The sequence below is a fragment of the Oncorhynchus tshawytscha genome, linkage group LG30 (assembly GCF_018296145.1).
Source record: "Oncorhynchus tshawytscha isolate Ot180627B linkage group LG30, Otsh_v2.0, whole genome shotgun sequence".
Taxonomy (NCBI): domain Eukaryota; kingdom Metazoa; phylum Chordata; class Actinopteri; order Salmoniformes; family Salmonidae; genus Oncorhynchus; species Oncorhynchus tshawytscha.
Genome location: NC_056458.1, coordinates 33,678,811 through 33,696,672, shown reverse-complemented (window position 1 = coordinate 33,696,672; position 17,862 = coordinate 33,678,811). Strand labels below are relative to the sequence as shown.

The window sequence follows — 17,862 nt, the reverse complement described above, 5'->3', positions numbered from 1 at the left end:
ATGTTCAAATGTTCATAAATGACCAGCATGGTCAAATAACAATAATCACAGTAGTTGTCGAGGGTGCACCAAGTCAGCTCCTCAGGAGTAAATGTCAGTTGGCTTTTCATAGCCGATCATTAAGAGTATCTCTACCACTCCTGCTGTCTCTAGAGAGTTGAAAACAGCAGGTCTGGGACAGGTAGCACGTCCGGTGAACAAGTCAGGATTCCATAGCCGCAGGCAGAACAGTTGAAACTGTAGCAGCAACACGGCCAGGTGGACTGGGGACAGCAAGGAGTCCTCATGCCAGGTAGTCTTGAGACATGGTCCTGGGGCTCAGGTCCTTCGAGAGAGAGAAAGAAAGAGAGAATTAGAGAGAGCATACTTAAATTCAAAGTTAACATTATGTTTTCGAATGACATCCCCAAGAGGTAAAATATATAGTGAAAACAATAGTGGTCCTAAAACTGAACCTTGAGGAACCCCCGAAATTTACAGTTGATTTATCAGAGGACAAACCATTCACAGAGACAAGCTGATATCTTTCCGACAGATAAGATCTAAACCAGGCCAGAACTTGTCCGTGTAGACCAATTTGGGTTTCCAATCTCTGCAAAAGAATGTGGTGATCGATGGTATCAAAAGCAGCACTAAGGTCTAGTAGCACGAGGACAGATGCAGAGCCTTGGTCTGATGCCATTAAAAGGTCATTTACCACCTTCACAAGTGCAGTCTCAGTGCTATGATGGGTTCTAAAACCCAACTGAAGCATTTTGTATACATTGTTTGTCTTCAGGAAGGCAGTGAGTTGCTGCGCAACATCCTTTTCTAAAATTTTTGAGAGGAATGGAAGATTTGATAAAGGCCAATAGTTTTTTAGATTTTCTGGGTCAAGGTTAGGCTTTTTCAAGAGAGGCTTTATTACTGCCACTTTTAGTGAGTTTGGTACACATCCGGTGGATAGAGAGCCGATTATTATGTTCAACATAGGAGGGCCAAGCACAGGAAGCAGCTCTTTCAGTAGTTTAGTTGGAATAGGGTCCAGTATGCAGCTTGAAGGTTTAGAGGCCATGATCATTTTCATCATTGTGTCAAGAGGTATGGTACTAAAACACTTGAGTGTCTCTCTTCATCCTAGGTCCTGACAGAGTTGTGCAGACTCAGGACAACTGAGCTTTGAAGGAATACGCAGATTTAAAGATGAGTCTGTAATTTGCTTTCTAATAATCATGATATTTTCCTCAAAGAAGTTCATGAATTTATTTCTGCTGAAATGAAAGCCATATCCTCACTTGGGGAATTCTGCTTTTTAGTTAGCTTTGCGACAGTATCAGAAAGACATTTCGGATTCTTCTTATTTTCCTCAATTAAGTTGGAAAAATAGGATGATCGAGCAGCAATGAGGGCTCTTCAATACTGCACGGTACTGTCTTTCGAAGCTAGTCGGAAGACTTCCAGTTTGGTGTGGCGCCATTTCCGTTCCAATTTTCTGGAAGCTTGCTTCAGAGCTCGGGTATTTTCTGTGTACCAGGGAGCTAGTTTCTTTTGAGAAATGTTTTTAGTTTTTAGGGGTGCAACTGCATCTAGGGTATTGCACAAGGTTAAATTGAGTTCCTCAGTTAGGTGGTTAACTGATTTTTGTCCTCTGACGTTCTTGGGTAGGCAGAGGGAGTCTGGAAGGGCATCAAGGAATCTTTGGGTTGTCTGTGAATTTATAGCACGACTTTTGATGCTCCTTGGTTGGGGTCTGAGCAGATTATTTGTTGCAATTGCAAACGTAATAAAATGGTGGTCCGATAGTCCAGGATTAGGAGGAAAAACATTAAGATCCACAACATTTATTCCATGGGACAAAACTAGGTCCAGAGTATGACTGTGACAGTGAGTAGGGCCAGAGGCATGTTGGACAAAACCGACTGAGTCAATGATGGCTCCGAAAGCCTTTTGGAGTGGGTTTGTTGACTTTTCCATGTGAATATTAAAGTCACCAAAAATTTGAATATTATCTGCTATGACTACAAGGTCCGATAGGAATTCAGGGAACTCAATGAGGAACACTGTATATGACCCAGGAGGCCTGTAAACAGTAGCTATAAAAAATGATTGAGTAGGCTGCATAGATTTCATGACTAGAAGCTCAAAAGACGAAAACGTCATGTTAGCAACACCTCCGCGGGATGCACAGGGGATATGGTCACTAGTGTAACCAGGAGGTGAGGCCTCATTTAACACAGTAAATACATCAGGCTTAAGCCATGTTTCAGTCAGGCCAATCACATCAAGATTATGATCAGTGATTAGTTAATTGACTATAACTGCCTTTTTAGTAAGGGATCTAACATTAATAAGTAGCCCTATTTCGAGATGTGAGGTATCACGATCTCTTTCAATAATGGCAGGAATGGAGGAGGTCTTTATCCTAGTGAGATTGCTGCATTCATTGTAGCTGGGGATTTTAACAAGGCTAATCTGAAAACAAGACTCCCTAAATTTTATCAGCATATCGATTGCGCAACCAGGGGTGGAAAGACCTTGGATCATTGTTACTCTAACTTCTGCGACGCATATAAGGCCCTGCCCCGCCCCCCTTTCGGAAAAGCTGACCACGACTCCATTTTGTTGATCCCTGCCTACAGACAGAAACTAAAACAAGAAGCTCCCACGCTGAGGTCTGTTCAACGCTGGTCTGACCAAGCTGACTCCACACTCCAAGACTGCTTCCATCACGTGGACTGGGAGATGTTTCGTATTGCGTCAGACAACAACATTGACGAATACGCTGATTCGGTGTGCGAGTTCATTAGAACGTGCGTTGAAGATGTCGTTCCCATAGCAACAATTAAAACATTCCCTAACCAGAAACCGTGGATTGATGGCAGCATTCGTGTGAAACTGAAAGCACGAACCACTGCTTTTAATCAGGGCAAGGTGTCTGGTGACATGACTGAATACAAACAGTGCAGCTATTCCCTCCGCAAGGCTATTAAACAAGCTAAGCGTCAGTACAGAGACAAAGTAGAATCTCAATTCAACGGCTCAGACACAAGAGGCATGTGGCAGGGTCTGCAGGCAATCACGGACTACAGGAAGAAATCCAGCCCAGTCACGGACCAGGATGTCTTGCTCCCAGGCAGACTGAATAACTTTTTTGCCCGCTTTGAGGACAATACAGTGCCACTGACACGGCCTGCAATGAAAACATGCGGTCTCTCCTTCACTGCAGCCGAGGTGAGTAAGACATTTAAACGTGTTAACCCTCGCAAGGCTGCAGGCCCAGACGGCATCCCCAGCCGCACCCTCAGAGCATGCGCAGACCAGCTGGCCGGTGTGTTTACGGACATATTCAATCAATCCCTATACCAGTCTGCTGTTCCCACATGCTTCAAGAGGGCCACCATTGTTCCTGTTCCCAAGAAAGCTAAGGTAACTGAGCTAAACGACTACCGCCCCGTAGCACTCACATCCGTCATCATGAAGTGCTTTGAGAGACTAGTCAAGGACCATATTACCTCCACCCTACCTGACACCCTAGACCCACTCCAATTTGCTTACCGCCCAAATAGGTCCACAGACGATGCAATCTCAACCACACTGCACACTGCCCTAACCCATCTGGACAAGAGGAATACCTATGTGAGAATGCTGTTCATCGACTACAGCTCGGCATTCAACACCATAGTACCCTCCAAGCTCGTCATCAAGCTCGAGACCCTGGGTCTCGACCCCGCCCTGTGCAACTGGGTACTGGACTTCCTGACGGGCCGCCCCCAGGTGGTGAGGGTAGGCAACAACATCTCCTCCCCGCTGATCCTCAACACTGGGGCCCCACAAGGGTGCGTTCTGAGCCCTCTCCTGTACTCCCTGTTCACCCACGACTGCGTGGCCACGCACGCCTCCAACTCAATCATTAAGTTTGCGGACGACACAACAGTGGTAGGCTTGATTACCAACAACCACGAGACGGCCTACAGGGAGGAGGTGAGGGCCCTCGGAGTGTGGTGTCAGGAAAACAACCTCACACTCAACGTCAACAAAACTAAGGAGATGATTGTGGACTTCAGGAAACAGCAGAGGGAACACCCCCCCTATCCACATCGATGGAACAGTAGTGGAGAGGGTAGCAAGTTTTAAGTACCTCGGCATACACATCACAGACAAACTGAATTGGTCCACTCACACAGACAGCATCGTGAAGAAGGCGCAGCAGCGCCTCTTCAACCTCAGGAGGCTGAAGAAATTCGGCTTGTCACCAAAAGCACTCACAAACTTCTACAGATGCACAATCGAGAGCATCCTGGCGGGCTGTATCACCGCCTGGTACGGCAACTGCTCCGCCCTCAACCGTAAGGCTCTCCAGAGGGTAGTGAGGTCTGCACAACGCATCACCGGGGGCAAACTACCTGCCCTCCAGGACACCTACACCACCCGATGTTACAGGAAGGCCATAAAGATCATCAAGGACATCAACCACCCGAGCCACTGCCTGTTCACCCCGCTATCATCCAGAAGGCGAGGTCAGTACAGGTGCATCAAAGCTGGGACCGAGAGACTGAAAAACAGCTTCTATCTCAAGGCCATCAGACTGTTAAACAGCCACCACTAACATTGAGTGGCTGCTGCCAACACACTGACACTGACACTGACTCAACTCCAGCCACTTTAATAATGGGAATTGATGGGAAATGATGTAAATATATCACTAGCCACTTTAAACAATGCTACCTTATATAATGTTTACATACCCTACATTATTCATCTCATATGCATACGTATATACTGTACTCTATATCATCGACTGCATCCTTATGTAATACACGTATCACTAGCCACTTAAACTATGCCACTTTGTTTACATACTCATCTCCTTTGTATATACTGTACTCGATATCAGCTACTGTATCTTGCCTATGCTGCTCTGTACCATCACTCATTCATATATCCTTATGTACATATTCTTTATCCCCTTACACTGTGTATAAGACAGTAGTTTTGGAATTGTTAGTTAGATTACTTGTTGGTTACTACTGCATTGTCGGAACTAGAAGCACAAGCATTTCGCTACACTCGCATTAACATCTGCTAACCATGTGTATGTGACAAATAAAATTTGATTTGATTTTTGATTTGAAGGCGAACACCGCCATGTTTAGTTTTGCCCAACCTAGGTCGAGGCACAGACACGGTCTCATTGGGGATAGCTGAGCTGACTACACTGACTGTGCTAGTGGCAGACTCCACTAAGCTGGCAGGCCTGCACCCTATTTCATTGTGGAGCTATTGTAACAAATACACTTTGTCAAGAAGCAGCTGAACCGTTTAATAAAACAACAAACATGGACCAAAACAACATAACAGTAGCATCTTTGCATAAACACAGGATCAATACTGACTGGGGAAGGAACCTAAGGGAGTGCCAGATATAGAGGAGGTAATAAGTGAGGTAATGGAGTCCAGGTATGCCTCATGATGATGTGCAGGTGCACATAATGATAGATGCCAAGTGTGTGTAATGATGAATCCCAGGCGAACGCCGGAAGGGAGGAGTGGGAGTAGATGTGACAAATATAAAATGCACATTAAACAAAATATATACACTGACCAAAAATATAAACACAACATGCAACTATTTCTTATAAGGAAATCAGCCTATTGAAATAAATTCTTTAGGCCCTAATCTATGGATTTCACGACTGGGCAGGGGTGCAGCTAGGGCATAGGCCCACCCACTTGGGAGCCAGGCCCAGACATTCAGAATTCGTTTTTCCCCACAAAAGTGCATTATTCATACAGAAATAGTCCTCAGTTTCATCAGCTATCCGGGTGGCTGGTTTCAGACGCTCCCGCTGGTGAAGAAGCCGGATGTGGAGGTCCTAGGCTAGTGGGGTTACACATGGTCTGCGGTTGAGAGGCCGGTTGGACATACTGCCAAAATTCTCTAAAAATCACATTGTAGGTGGCTAATGGTAGAGAAATTAACATTACATTATCTGGCAACAGGTCTAGTGGACATTACTGCAGTCAGCATGCCAATTTCATACGCCCTCAAAACTTGAGACATCTGTGGCATTATGTTGTGACAAAACTGTACATTTTAGAGTGGCCTTTTGTCTCCAGCACAAGGTGCACCTGTGTAATGATCATGCTGTTTAATCAGAAATATGAAGAAAAAAAATAGCATATAATGATGAATGTGTTTTGATGATTTTCTACTATAACATGGGCGACCATTATTTTTAAGTTGTGAGTGGTGAAACATGAGTCATTATCTGTTCTTTTGATGTTATCTGTTCTTTTGATGTTGAGTCTTTGTCCAAGAAAGTGATGTTTGGGTATATACGTTATACTGTACAAGCTTTGGTGCTGAATACATTATGTTGTTACAGGTGTCAAGCTCATGGGCATATGGCAGCAGTGTGTAGAAGGGAGGTTCCTAGGTGTGAAAAGTATGCAGGTAGGACTAGATATATTTAAAAAGTGGAGTAGGGTGGTGGGTTTTTTGTGAGTGTAGGATTAGATGGTAGGGTGTTTGTTGCATTTTTTCTAGTGTAAAGGGAGGTATACTCCAGTCTAGTAAGTGGCGGTAATGCAACATTTATTGGATGCCGACCGCCGTTAAACCTTATCGAAGAAGAACTAAGTTCAACGACAACTTGACACGGAAGTGATACAACGGTCTAAATTAGCATTTTGTGTACACACTAGTTCTTACCAAAGCTATTGTAACTAAATATTTTAGTAAGAGCATGGTGTGCAATTGCACCTTATCGATCAATGTATGATAAACAGACGCAATATATTGCACGAGACAGGGCAGGGAGAGCTCGGTTAGCAAATAAGCTACAGTAACGTAATCTAGTTAGCCAGCCAGATAAACAACTCTGCGTCTTCAGATCAATGCATATTTTGGGGATGGAGTTGGTCTAACGTCTAGAAAACAAGGGACGTGTCGAAAATGGGTGCATTTTACTGTGCGATATGTAGGCAAACATCTTTCTCCGGAAAAGCACACATCTTCGGGAAAAGTCACCAGAGCAAACTCAAAGTGGTCCTTGTTAAATTCCTTGAGAAGGTAAAATTGGCAACTGCCTGCCTCATCAATACCAGCATAGCCAGCTAGCTAACGTTAGCTACGCCTAGCTACTACAAATGTTTGTATCCTGCTCAATGAGATGCAAATCATATAAACTATTCCTGAAAGACATGCCTGTGTTTTACAGGTGAAAGAGGCGCGTCGAACGATAAAAAATCCCCAGGTGGAGAGGTTCGATTGCACTCAGCACAAACGCAAATGTTGGTGTTACTGCTGCGGCCTCGAGGTGGAGAGAGACGTCACTGATGGCGACATCACTGTGTTGTTCGGGGGCTTGTTGGAACACATGGCCAGGTAAGATACAGTACTAACTAATGTAATTAATGTTCATGTTAATATAAAGATGGGACGCTTTCACGCAGTTTTTATTTGCTTTTCTCTATTAATGGACTTTTCTGATGGCTGGCATTATTATTGACCAATGTGCTTGTAAAAATGTGGTTTGGCATATTTCTCAGGGGTCAATTATCATTTCAGGCCTGACCACAGGAAGGGCACCCACACGTTCTGGTGGGAGAACAAAGCTGATCCCAAACTGAGGGACAAGTTTATAATCACAGAAAATGAAATGGAGAGGTAAGAACTCCTCTACTGTTAGCTAAAAGTTGTTTCAGCCAACAAGTTCGCTTTGGAAAATGTGTAATATGCCTCAACCTTTTTTGTTTTCATTTTAGATTTAAAACGGAGGTGGCAAAAGCTTTAGGCTCATTTGAGGATAAGGAGGATGGGCTTATCAAGCAGGTAGGACATGAAATAACTCAGAATTACTTTTAAAGAGTGATATAATTGCATTGTATGACTTTCTAGAGGAAAAAGTAAGGGCCACTTTCACAAAGCGTCTCAAAGTAGGTATACTGACCTAGGATCAGGTCTTGCCTCTTATTCATTGACTTAAAAGGCAAAACTGATCCTGGAAAGGCACTCCGACTGAGACACTTTGTGAATACAGGCCCTGACGTTTTCCTCTAGAAGACATGTAATGTTCTTTTAGTGACTCTGGGATGTGTTATTAATACTGGTCCATACTGTGAATGTGAGAACTCTGTTCTAGCCATGGTGACATCTGACTGTGGGTGTTTGTCCCCTAGCAAGCCACTCATATCCGAGCTCAGGAACAGCATCGCCAGGAGGTCCTTCAGTCTCTCATAGAGGTTTGTTTACCCAGGATGCAACAACAGTATCCATATCGCTGTGACCTCCATAGTTTGATCAAGTGTGATATTTGTAGTGCGATGGTATCAAAATTGCACTGTATTCCCTACATGGTGCACTACTTTTGACTAGGACTCATTGTGCACTACTTTTGACCAGAGCTATATGTATAGGGTGCCATTTGGGACAATCTGATACACCTTTTATATTCAATAATGTTTTGTACATACACTGAACAAAAGTATAAATGTAACATGTAAAGTGTTGGTCCCATGTTTCACGAGTTGAAATCAAAGATCCCAGACATTTTCCATACGCACAAAAAGCTTATTTCTCTAAAATGTTGTGCACAAATTTGTTTAAAACCCTGTTAGTGAGCATTTCTCCTTTGTCAAGATAATCCATCCACATGACGGGTGTGGCATATCAAGAAGCTGATTAAACAGCATGACCATTACACGGGTGCACCTTGTGCTTGGGACAATACAAAGGCCAATTGTGTTGTGACAACTGCACAATGCCAAGATGTCAAGTTTTGAGGGAGTGTGCAATTGACATGCTGACTGCAGGAATGTATACCAGAGCTGTTGCCAGATAATATTGTTCATTTCTCTACCATGAGCCGCATCCAACATAGTTTTTGAGAATTTGGCAGTACGTCCAATCGGACTCACAACCGCAGCCCACGTGTATGGTGTCGTATGGGTGGGTGGTTTGCTGATGTCAACGTTTTGAAAAGAATGCTCTATGGGGGTGGTGGGGTTATGGTATGGGCAGGCATAATCTAGGGACAACAAACACAATTGCATTTTACCGATGGCATGAATGCATCGGTGTGACGAGATCCCGAGGCCCATTTTTAAGTTATCTGTGACCAATAGATGCGTATCTGTATTCCCAGTCATGCGAAATTCATAGATTAGGGCCTGATGAATTTATTTCAATTGACTGATTCCCTTGTAGGAACTGTAACTCAGTAAAATTGTTGCATTTATATTTTTATTCAGTGTAGATGCTCTGATGTAAGTTCACATTTTGTCACATTATTGGAAGCTATGAGGTAAAGTTACGCCATGTTGTTGGAGTCTGGTATATGAACCACTGTTGGCTTTTCCTGAATCAACCTCAGCCTAAGGCAGAGCTGGAGCTATTGAACACAGAGGGCCCTTGCAACTCAGTGGACGAGGCTTCCAGGTAAGACGTTGTTGTCCTTCTATAAGATGGTGTTAATGTTATTGTACTGTAGTTCTAATGATATACTGGGGTTTGTTCAGTAGGACACCGTAGCAGAATGTTTTGAAGCAGTGAACAAAAAATTGTTTATTGGACAAGTCCAGGTAGTCCCTTCCTGTTTGTCGATTACCCAATCCCAAATTGACCCCTAAACCCCACCCTACTGTGGTTGCTCGACTAAAAGTTTTGTGATTATGCTGAGGTAATTTGTGGTTTAGTATGGTACCCTGCGTCACCACTTCATTGCTCCAGACCAGCGCAAGGGGGAGTTAGAGCACTGATTATGCTTTTGTGTCCTACTGTGTCTCTAACTGATGGGAGATATAAACCTAAATAGAAACTGATAATTGTACATGACTTAAGTATTACTTACTAAAACTGTTACACTAAGGTTATTTTATTTTGTTAGGATTATTTTGCTCTTACTGTAGCCCACTCCTGACCAGTCATGTTGTACAGCGCCTGAGTGGCTCAGCGTTTAAAACACTGCTAAGCAGTGCAAGTTGTGTTGCTACAGATGCTGGTTCAATACCTGTGCTGGCTTGACTGGGAGACCCATGAGAACTAGGTTTTTGGTTTCTCTCCCTCTAAAAACAGAAATAATTAATTCTAAATAACAAACAGGCTTTATTTACAAATTAGTAACAATGTCTCACCCCATGTTCAAGAATGGCCTTTTTCCTCACTCAATTTATGTTATTTGAAAACAAAATCATCTCCAAAATAGTATATATTTTTAAACAAAGTGATTTATTAATTTAGTATATAAAAGCCCCTTGGACATTCTCACAGATATTAACCCTGTTATTAGCAGGACTATATATATTGGTCATGGCTCCAACTTTCCAACATTCTTTCTGTTGGTCTTTTAATAAAGAAATGTTTTGGTTATCCTGACCTGGACACCATGTACAGTATTATAATAGCCAATTATGGGCTATTAGCAGGACAATATACCTTTACCAACATCTCTCTTTGTTTTGATACTTTGTGGATGGGGCCTCCCCAGTGGCGCAGCTGTCTGTCACCCCAATGGAAAATGCGTTGCCACAGATGCGGGTTTGATACCCGTGCCGGCTGCCACCGGGAGACCCAGGAGGCGGCTTTTGGTTTTAATTTATATTCCTCAAATCCTCTATTATTGGCAGAGAGTACCGTAGGCGACATGAGTCTCACTAGTGTTGAGTAATGTTTTGTTTTATTTATTTAAAGAGCATATTGAAGTTAGAAGCAATAGGATTTGAAGCATTTTCCTATAACTGTTTCGCGCTGCTCTAAGACAAGCATGGGGACTGGTCTTGATTAATCAATTAGATTTTTTATTATTGACTGAATCTCCGTTTGGGTATTGGTTAGACTACAATTATGGTGGGGAAATGTTATGTTCTTAGTGTAACCTTTTTTAACAAGGCAAGTCAGTTAACAGCCTACTCCTTTGGAAACAGAGGGTTTTTCTTGGAATAGAAACACCATATTTCTTAATCATTCCCATATACTATGTTCTTACAAAAGAACTAACTTTATTCTTTATTACAGCTGCTATTGAAGGCTATCAAATGCTTCTCAAAGATGCCCTCTGGTGGTCAAACTAGGACTAACTAGCATTTAATGGTACCAGTGGTTGGCACTTAAATAATGTGCCATAGAATTCTGCGGCACCATGCAACCTGTGCTGCACTACGCTGCAACTTTTAACTGACAAGCACTGTATGCACTTGTGGAGACCTAAGAGGATATGTATAAGCAATATGGTTAAACGTCCACCTAGCCTATCAGTGAGCAAGTGGTGCTGTCAAATCCTCTGATCCTCAAAAGTGATAAGGGTCTAGTGGTCGATTTGGGATTTCACCTGTTTAGTCCTTAGTTAACACGGCCCAGATGTTTTCCCAAATTGAACCTACGACCCCTAAATCCCATTGCTCGAAGGTCTTTCCAAATGGCTGAAATACCCCCCTATATGTTTTGCCTCACTTAGCTTAGTAAACTAATTTAACATTATTTGCATGGAGATGGTAACATACAGTAAAATGTAAATTAAGTTAATCAGGAAGAAGCTGTTGGTACACCATGGACCAGGGCAGATATATTATAGACATCAGGGTCTCCTTGCATTTGTAAAACTTACAGAATGCACCTGTAAATGGGCTGTATGTAATATTATTCAGTGTCTTTGTGTGAGTTTGTATCACCTAATTTGAACTTTGGCAGTAGCTCTAACCTCAGGGCCCCTGGATCCGATGAGCAGGCCAGGTCTGGTCGGGTCGACCAAATGGTGGCCAGGCAGTGGGCAGGCCCTGGACAGGGCCTGACCTTCATTGGCTACCAGGTACGCTGACACGTTGCTCGTCAATCATGACAACTATATTTTCTCTTCATGAGTAAGTGACCTGTCAAATAATAAAATACTTTACTAATATTATTTCCTTTTGGATGGCAGGATTCTTCCAACAGTGGAAATGTTCACACAGGTAATTGAAAATTAAAACGATACTTCAGCGTCTATTAGTCACTGTATTGTTGTCTGTGTAAGTTGGTGAATAGGTTTTGATGACTGTTGTAGGAGCCATCCCTCCATGGTTACAGGAGGACCCCAATGAGGGCAGGTCTGGGACAATGGAGCAGGCGATCGGTCCATCACTCCAGGACTTCCTCAAACAGAGTAGGTCCTTTAGGGTTCAGACAAACACAGATGAAATCGTGTATGACATATCATTGTCCGTTTTAATCTGATTTATGCAACTAGTCTGAAAAATAGTTGACTTATGTGAAAAGACGGACCATTTTTCCCTGTGTCGTTCAATCATTTCCATTGTCATTACTGGATGGATGGATGACACCCATTGAAAAAGCACCGACTCAAACTACCATTTTACAAATCCACCCACAAATTACTTAACTCCTCAAGTAGACAGTTAATTTTGGGGACCACCTGGTGAAAGGGCTCTAAATTCAGTCCGTACTAGGTTTGGTTTTGACCACAGCCCATTTAGTCCTTGGTAGATCAGGGTCGTGTGCAATCTGTAGACCTGGGCTCGTATTCCCGATAGCGTTAGAACTTAGGCTTGAATGTTTTTAAAAATGCTTCTTTCCCACAACAGCCAAATATGTAACATGCGTTTCCCAAAACAGCATGCAGAGAGAAGTCACTAAGTGCGTCGTTGGAGCATAAGATCAAAAGAAAGGCAGTGCTGCTCTCAGACCAGCTTTGTCAATTAAAATCTTACCTTTTAACATTAGAATGATTTCAATATTTAATGCAGTCATCTCGATTTTCATTTGACATATCAAAATTGCAAAGACATTGGCCATGTATTTATAGTAAACTATGTTCTGAAGTTATCAGTGGTCAGAGAAACGGGTAAACCCTGTGGATCTTCCGATGGCATTGAGGAGTATACCACATCAGTCACTGGCTTTATCAATAAGTGCATTGAGGATGTCGTTTCCACTACTTACCCCAACCAGAAGCCATGGATTACAGGCAACATTCGCACTGAGCTAAAGGGTAGAGCTGCCGCTTTCACGGAGCGGGACCGACGAACCATCACAGGAAAAGCGTCAATACAGGACTGTGGCTGTGGCTGTGGCAGGGCTTCCAAACTACTAAGACTACAAAGGGAAGCACAGCCGAGAGCTGCCCAGTGACACAAGCCTACCAACACTGAAACATGCATGTTCCAGATGACTGATCACGCTCTCCACAGCGAGTAAGATCTTTAAACAGGTCAACTTGTACTCTGAGCATGCGCTGACCAACTGGCAAGTGTCTTCACTGACCTTTTTCAACATCTGTAATACCAACATGTTTTAAGCAGACCACTATAGTCCCTGTGCCCAAGAACACTAACCTGCCTAAATCACTACCGACCCGTAGCACTCATGTCTGTAGCCATGAAATGATTTGGAAGGCTGGTCATAGCTCACAAACACCATTATCAACAGATCCACAGATGATGCAATCTCCATTTCACTCCACACTGCCCTTTCCCACCTGGACAAAAGGAACACCTATGTGAGAATGCTATTCATTGACTACAGCTCAGCGTTCAACACCATAGTGCCCTCAAAGCTCATCACAAAGCTAAGGACCCTGGGATTAAACACCTCCCTCTGCAACTAGATCCTGGACTTTCTGATGGGCAACCCCCAGGTGGTAACGGTAGGTAACATCTGCCACATGGGGGCCCCTCGGGTGCGTGCTTAGTCCCCTCCTGTACTCCCTGTTCACTCATGACTGCACGGCCAGGCACAACTCCAACACCATCGCTAAGTTTGCTGATGACACAACAGTGGTAGGCCTAATCACCGACAACGAGACCACCTATAGGGAGGTGGTCAGAGACCTGATCGTGTGGTGCCAGGACAATCTCTCCCTCAACATGATCAAGACAAAGAAGATGATTGTGGATTACAGGAAAAGGAGGACCGAGCACGCCCCCATTCTCATCGACGGGGCTGTAGTGGAGCAGGTTGAGAGCTTCAAGTTCCTTGGCGTACACATCAACAAACAAACATGGTCCAAGCACACCAAGACAGTCATGAAGAGGGCGTGACAAAACCTATCCCCCCTCAGGAGGCTGAAAAGATTTGGCATGGGTTCTCAGATCCTCAAAAGGTTCTACAGCTGCACCAGAGAGAGCATCACTGCCTGGCAACTGCTCGGCCTCCGACCGCAAAGCACGAGAGGGTAGTGCGTACGGCCCAGTACATCACTGGGGCCAAGCTTCCTGCCATCCAGGACCTCTATACCAGGCGGTGTCAGAGGAAGGCCCTAAAAATTGTTAAACACTCCAGCCACAGACTGTTCTCTCTGCTACCACATGGCAAGCGGTACTGGAGCGCCAAGTCTAGGTCCAAGAGGCTTCTACCCCCAAGCTATAAGACTCCGGAACATCTAATCAAATGGCTACCCATTGCATTATTTTACTGCTGCGCTTTAATCATTTGTTACTTTTCTTTTTTTAAGGTATATTCTTACAATCCCTTAACCAATAATGTAAGCGTTTCAAAGTTCTACACCTGGTTGTATTTGGCACATGTGAGAAGTGCAATTTGATTTAGTTTGTTTAGCGGAGATCTGTGTATAATGTGACGCGGGAGGGCAAAAAAATGCATCTAACGACGTACTTAGCTGTTCTACGAGTGGTCTGAAGCAGGCATTTAGATTACGAGCGTTTTTAAAGTGCAACGTTAATAACTTTGGTTTTAGGAAACCGCTCAGATGTAACGATGCTTTTAACGAACTTGGCCTTAAGATGCTTTTTGGAAACTGGGCCCAGGGCTGTAATTTATTAGTCCAAACAGTGGCAAAATGGTATGATTTACAACTTAAACAAGTCTATTGGACAAATTGAGGTAGGTCCCTCCCCGTTTCGTTTTCTTCAGTTTTAAATGTTTTGCAACAGAATCGGCAAAATTAATACGCGACAATGTTTTGCAATGCAAAAATAACAATGAGCATTTCTTATTGGACAAGTCCAGGTTGTCCCTCTTTCGTTCAGTGCCAAATGAATACAACCCCTGACACTCATGTTGCCATCTCTCCCCACACAGAGGAGCAGGAGAAGCTGAAGAAACTCCCCCCTAACCGGGTGGGGGCCAACTTTGACCATAGCTCCCAGACAGATGCCAACTGGCTGCCCTCTTTCGGCCGGGTGTGGAACAGCGGACGCCGCTGGCAATCCAGGTGATGTACTTGTCCTGCAAAAACTGACTATACAGAGTTTCAATTTACATGGAAGTGAAATTATCATCTTGTGTGAAGTTAACTTTGTTTTGCTCTACTAGGCACCAGTTCAGAGAGGAAGAGGGACAGACCAACAGACAAAAGAGAAAGAGGGATCAGGGTGCTGAGGGAACAAAGAAACCAAACCGCCTGAACAGTGACTATAGTATGCATTGAACAAAGCAGTTAAAAAAACATGACATTTGTTTGGAAACCATGAAAAGCCTTTATTTCAGGATATAATGAACTAGGCTCAATTGTAAATTACCTTTAAATGTCAAGCTCACTATGCCCGTTTCAAATTTGATTCCCGGCCAATGTTTTTGGCACTTGTTTTAAAATAAAATAATGAACTGGACTACAGCCACACCCCTGTGTCTCACATATGTGGGGAGCGGCATTAGCCGTTAGTTGGGGCTGGGTCTTTGAAATACTGTCCTAGTGTCCTCTGGGTTCAATGTAAAGCATGCTTCCAGACTGGAACCCTGGGGCCTTAGCATGGACCCCGGTCCACTTGTTGGTCTTTGCACTTTATTTCATTAGATGGCGTTTCGCCATCTTCAATCTTTGGGTTCAGGGTTTATTAACCTGTCTGAACATTAATGAAATAAAGTGCAAAGACAGCACTGACCCTGGGCCACTTGTCCAAGGCCCCAGGGTTCCAGTCTGGAAGCACGCTTTCCACTGAACCCAGGACACTTTCGGTATTGCATTTTAGCTGAAGTCAAGTCCAAAAAGATGGCCGCGTAGAAGTCAAATGTGAAAATTGCAAATAAAACTTTAGTCATCATTGTACAAAAAACATCCATTAAATTATTCAAGTCATTTTTTTTTGTCACTCACACAGGCAAAGATACATTTTATATTCATCCACTGTCTATAATGTTTCTGGATGATGTGATGCCGTCAGTGCGCAGGTGTAATCGGCTCTCTATAAAACCCGATCTAGACAATCACGAAACGGCATGTGTGAACGTGAGTAGAATACATTGAAAACAATGGACGCTGTCTCTAGTTCAAACATTCACCTCAGTTGTCAGTGCCACCGCCCCCCTAAACCAGGGATCATCAACTAGATTTTATGTTGAGCAATGGTCAGGGGGCCGGAACATAATTACACATTTGTAAACTGCAAAAAGCCCAAACAAATATTTCACTAAAATAATTTCAAACCTTGCTTTTACATGTGTATATGATCACACATCTCTACACTTTGGAACAGGTTTCCAACATTAAAATCACTTGGAGATGTGTTTTCAGTCTTATGTCCAACAATAAATAATATTTAGTTTTGCTCAAACTTGGGAGGGCCAAATAAAATCACCAGTTGGGGAACCCTGCACTAAACATTCTCCTCTCTGAGGTCTGGTGAGTGTTTTCTGGGTAGCAGTGTTTGCACCCGCAGTCCTTTATATCCCCTGCACTCTGGGCAGATGCGGACGTGAGTGCAGCCCCGTGGACCCAAAATGGCTTCCTGTGCCAGTCTATGAGACTGTGACTCCATAGGACCGCTGCTACTGTTGTCCATGCCGTTACTGAGGGTGCAAGTGGCTGTCTTGGTCCCGCCATGCTCCTCTGGGAGTGAAGTGTGTGTTTGTAGTAATATCCCTGGGCCTCGTAAACCATGCAGTGCCATACTGTCCTCGCACAGCAGGATCCCATGGAGAGCCCTCAGCATCTCTGTACACATGGACAACTAGAACAGAAAGGGCAGAACCATAAGTCCAACTTTTGCAACGAGATGGATTGCTGGTTATCAGTGCTTTGGTTTAAAGCTTTTTTTCCCCTCCCCTTTACATTCTTCGTGAGGTCTAGGTGGAAATTGGTTTAACTTCAGATGTAAAGTTGCATTGTCAAAGTGTGAAACCTTACATACTGAAGAACAAAAGCATAAATGTATGCAAATTGTAAATTATTTTTGTCTGTCTTTCAATATGTGACGGGCAGCTTTTACCATGAATGCGAACGCCAGGGAAAATGCCTTAAAGATGTGTTTTTGGCTGTATAGTGCGCTGCTCTATAATGCTCCTAGGGTTGAATCACGGCATGAGTGAAGATTGACTTAAGTGGGAGTTAGGATTTGACCCTAAGAGGGCAGCTGGCTACTAAGCTGGGAGAGCAGCTACAGATGACACCTCACCTCTGACCTCGGAGAGTGTTGCTGCACCCAGAAAAACTCCAGCCCCGCCATGAACACAGCCAGCAGTAGACCAGACAACAGGACAATAAAGACCCCACCTATATTCTCCATGCCCAGCCCTACCACAGAGAGAAGAGCTCTTAGTGGTTTAATGGTGATAAATTAGGCCGTGATTCAATCCAATCGCAGGCTAAAGGCATTGCGGCTTTTAAAGGCTATTTCAAATTGAGCCAGCATATGCAGCGTTTACCGTGAATGTAAGCTCCGCAAACACAGGAACATGGCCTTTAAAAGCTGCAATGCCTATGACTGGCGATCAGATTGAATCCCAGCCTTACTCTTTTGACATTGATGTGCATCACCATCGCTGTATATAGTTGTTGAATGCTTGGAGATTTTCCCCACAGTGTTGTCTTCTGTTGTGTACTATGTTAAATAAATATACTTGACTTTAAGTCAGCAGATTGTGGTTCCAATTCCAGCAGTTCTATAACTTCAGTTTAGAGACCAGATGCACTGATACTGTATATTTTCTTGTCT

At 43.6% G+C, this 17,862-nt stretch overlaps 2 protein-coding genes across 5 annotated transcripts in view; one reads left to right on the top strand and one right to left on the bottom strand.

The window, feature by feature from the left end:
• Positions 1 to 6,543: 6,543 nt before the first annotated feature.
• Positions 6,544 to 17,798, top strand: cenatac (centrosomal AT-AC splicing factor). 4 transcript variants are annotated; one of them, XM_024393627.2, is made up of 11 exons: positions 6,544 to 7,051; positions 7,200 to 7,366; positions 7,531 to 7,648; positions 7,747 to 7,813; positions 8,161 to 8,223; positions 9,354 to 9,418; positions 11,666 to 11,783; positions 11,895 to 11,925; positions 12,018 to 12,116; positions 15,011 to 15,143; positions 15,245 to 17,798. In XM_024393627.2, the coding sequence occupies exons 2-11, from the start codon at positions 7,318 to 7,320 to the stop codon at positions 15,357 to 15,359; spliced, it is 858 nt and encodes a 285-aa protein (XP_024249395.1). In that variant the 5' UTR covers positions 6,544 to 7,051; positions 7,200 to 7,317; the 3' UTR covers positions 15,360 to 17,798. The 4 variants fall into 4 exon arrangements, with proteins under 4 accessions (XP_024249395.1, XP_024249396.1, XP_024249394.1 ...); XM_024393626.2 differs by having other exon boundaries at positions 6,554 to 7,051; positions 7,550 to 7,648; positions 11,669 to 11,783; XM_024393625.2 differs by having other exon boundaries at positions 6,555 to 7,051; positions 7,550 to 7,648.
• The window catches only part of LOC112229088 (glutamate receptor ionotropic, kainate 4-like), a 54,736-nt gene continuing 53,398 nt past the window's right edge, over positions 16,525 to 17,862 (bottom strand). Inside the window, exons 16-17 of the mRNA XM_042309191.1 lie at positions 17,323 to 17,441; positions 16,525 to 16,878 (exon numbers count right to left, since the gene is read on the bottom strand). Of these exons, the coding sequence (XP_042165125.1) occupies positions 16,525 to 16,878; positions 17,323 to 17,441 (473 nt within the window). The remainder of the gene's footprint in view (positions 16,879 to 17,322; positions 17,442 to 17,862) is intronic.

Excerpts from the sequence above, each read along its gene's own strand:
- cenatac (XM_024393625.2), top strand. The coding sequence starts at position 6,935 with ATGGGTGCATTTTACTGTGCGATATGTAGGCAAACATCTTTCTCCGGA. Across the intron at positions 7,367-7,549 it reads TTGTTGGAACACATGGCCAG|GCCTGACCACAGGAAGGGCA; the intron begins GTAAGATACAGT and ends TTATCATTTCAG. Across the intron at positions 11,926-12,017 it reads CAGTGGAAATGTTCACACAG|GAGCCATCCCTCCATGGTTA; the intron begins GTAATTGAAAAT and ends TGACTGTTGTAG.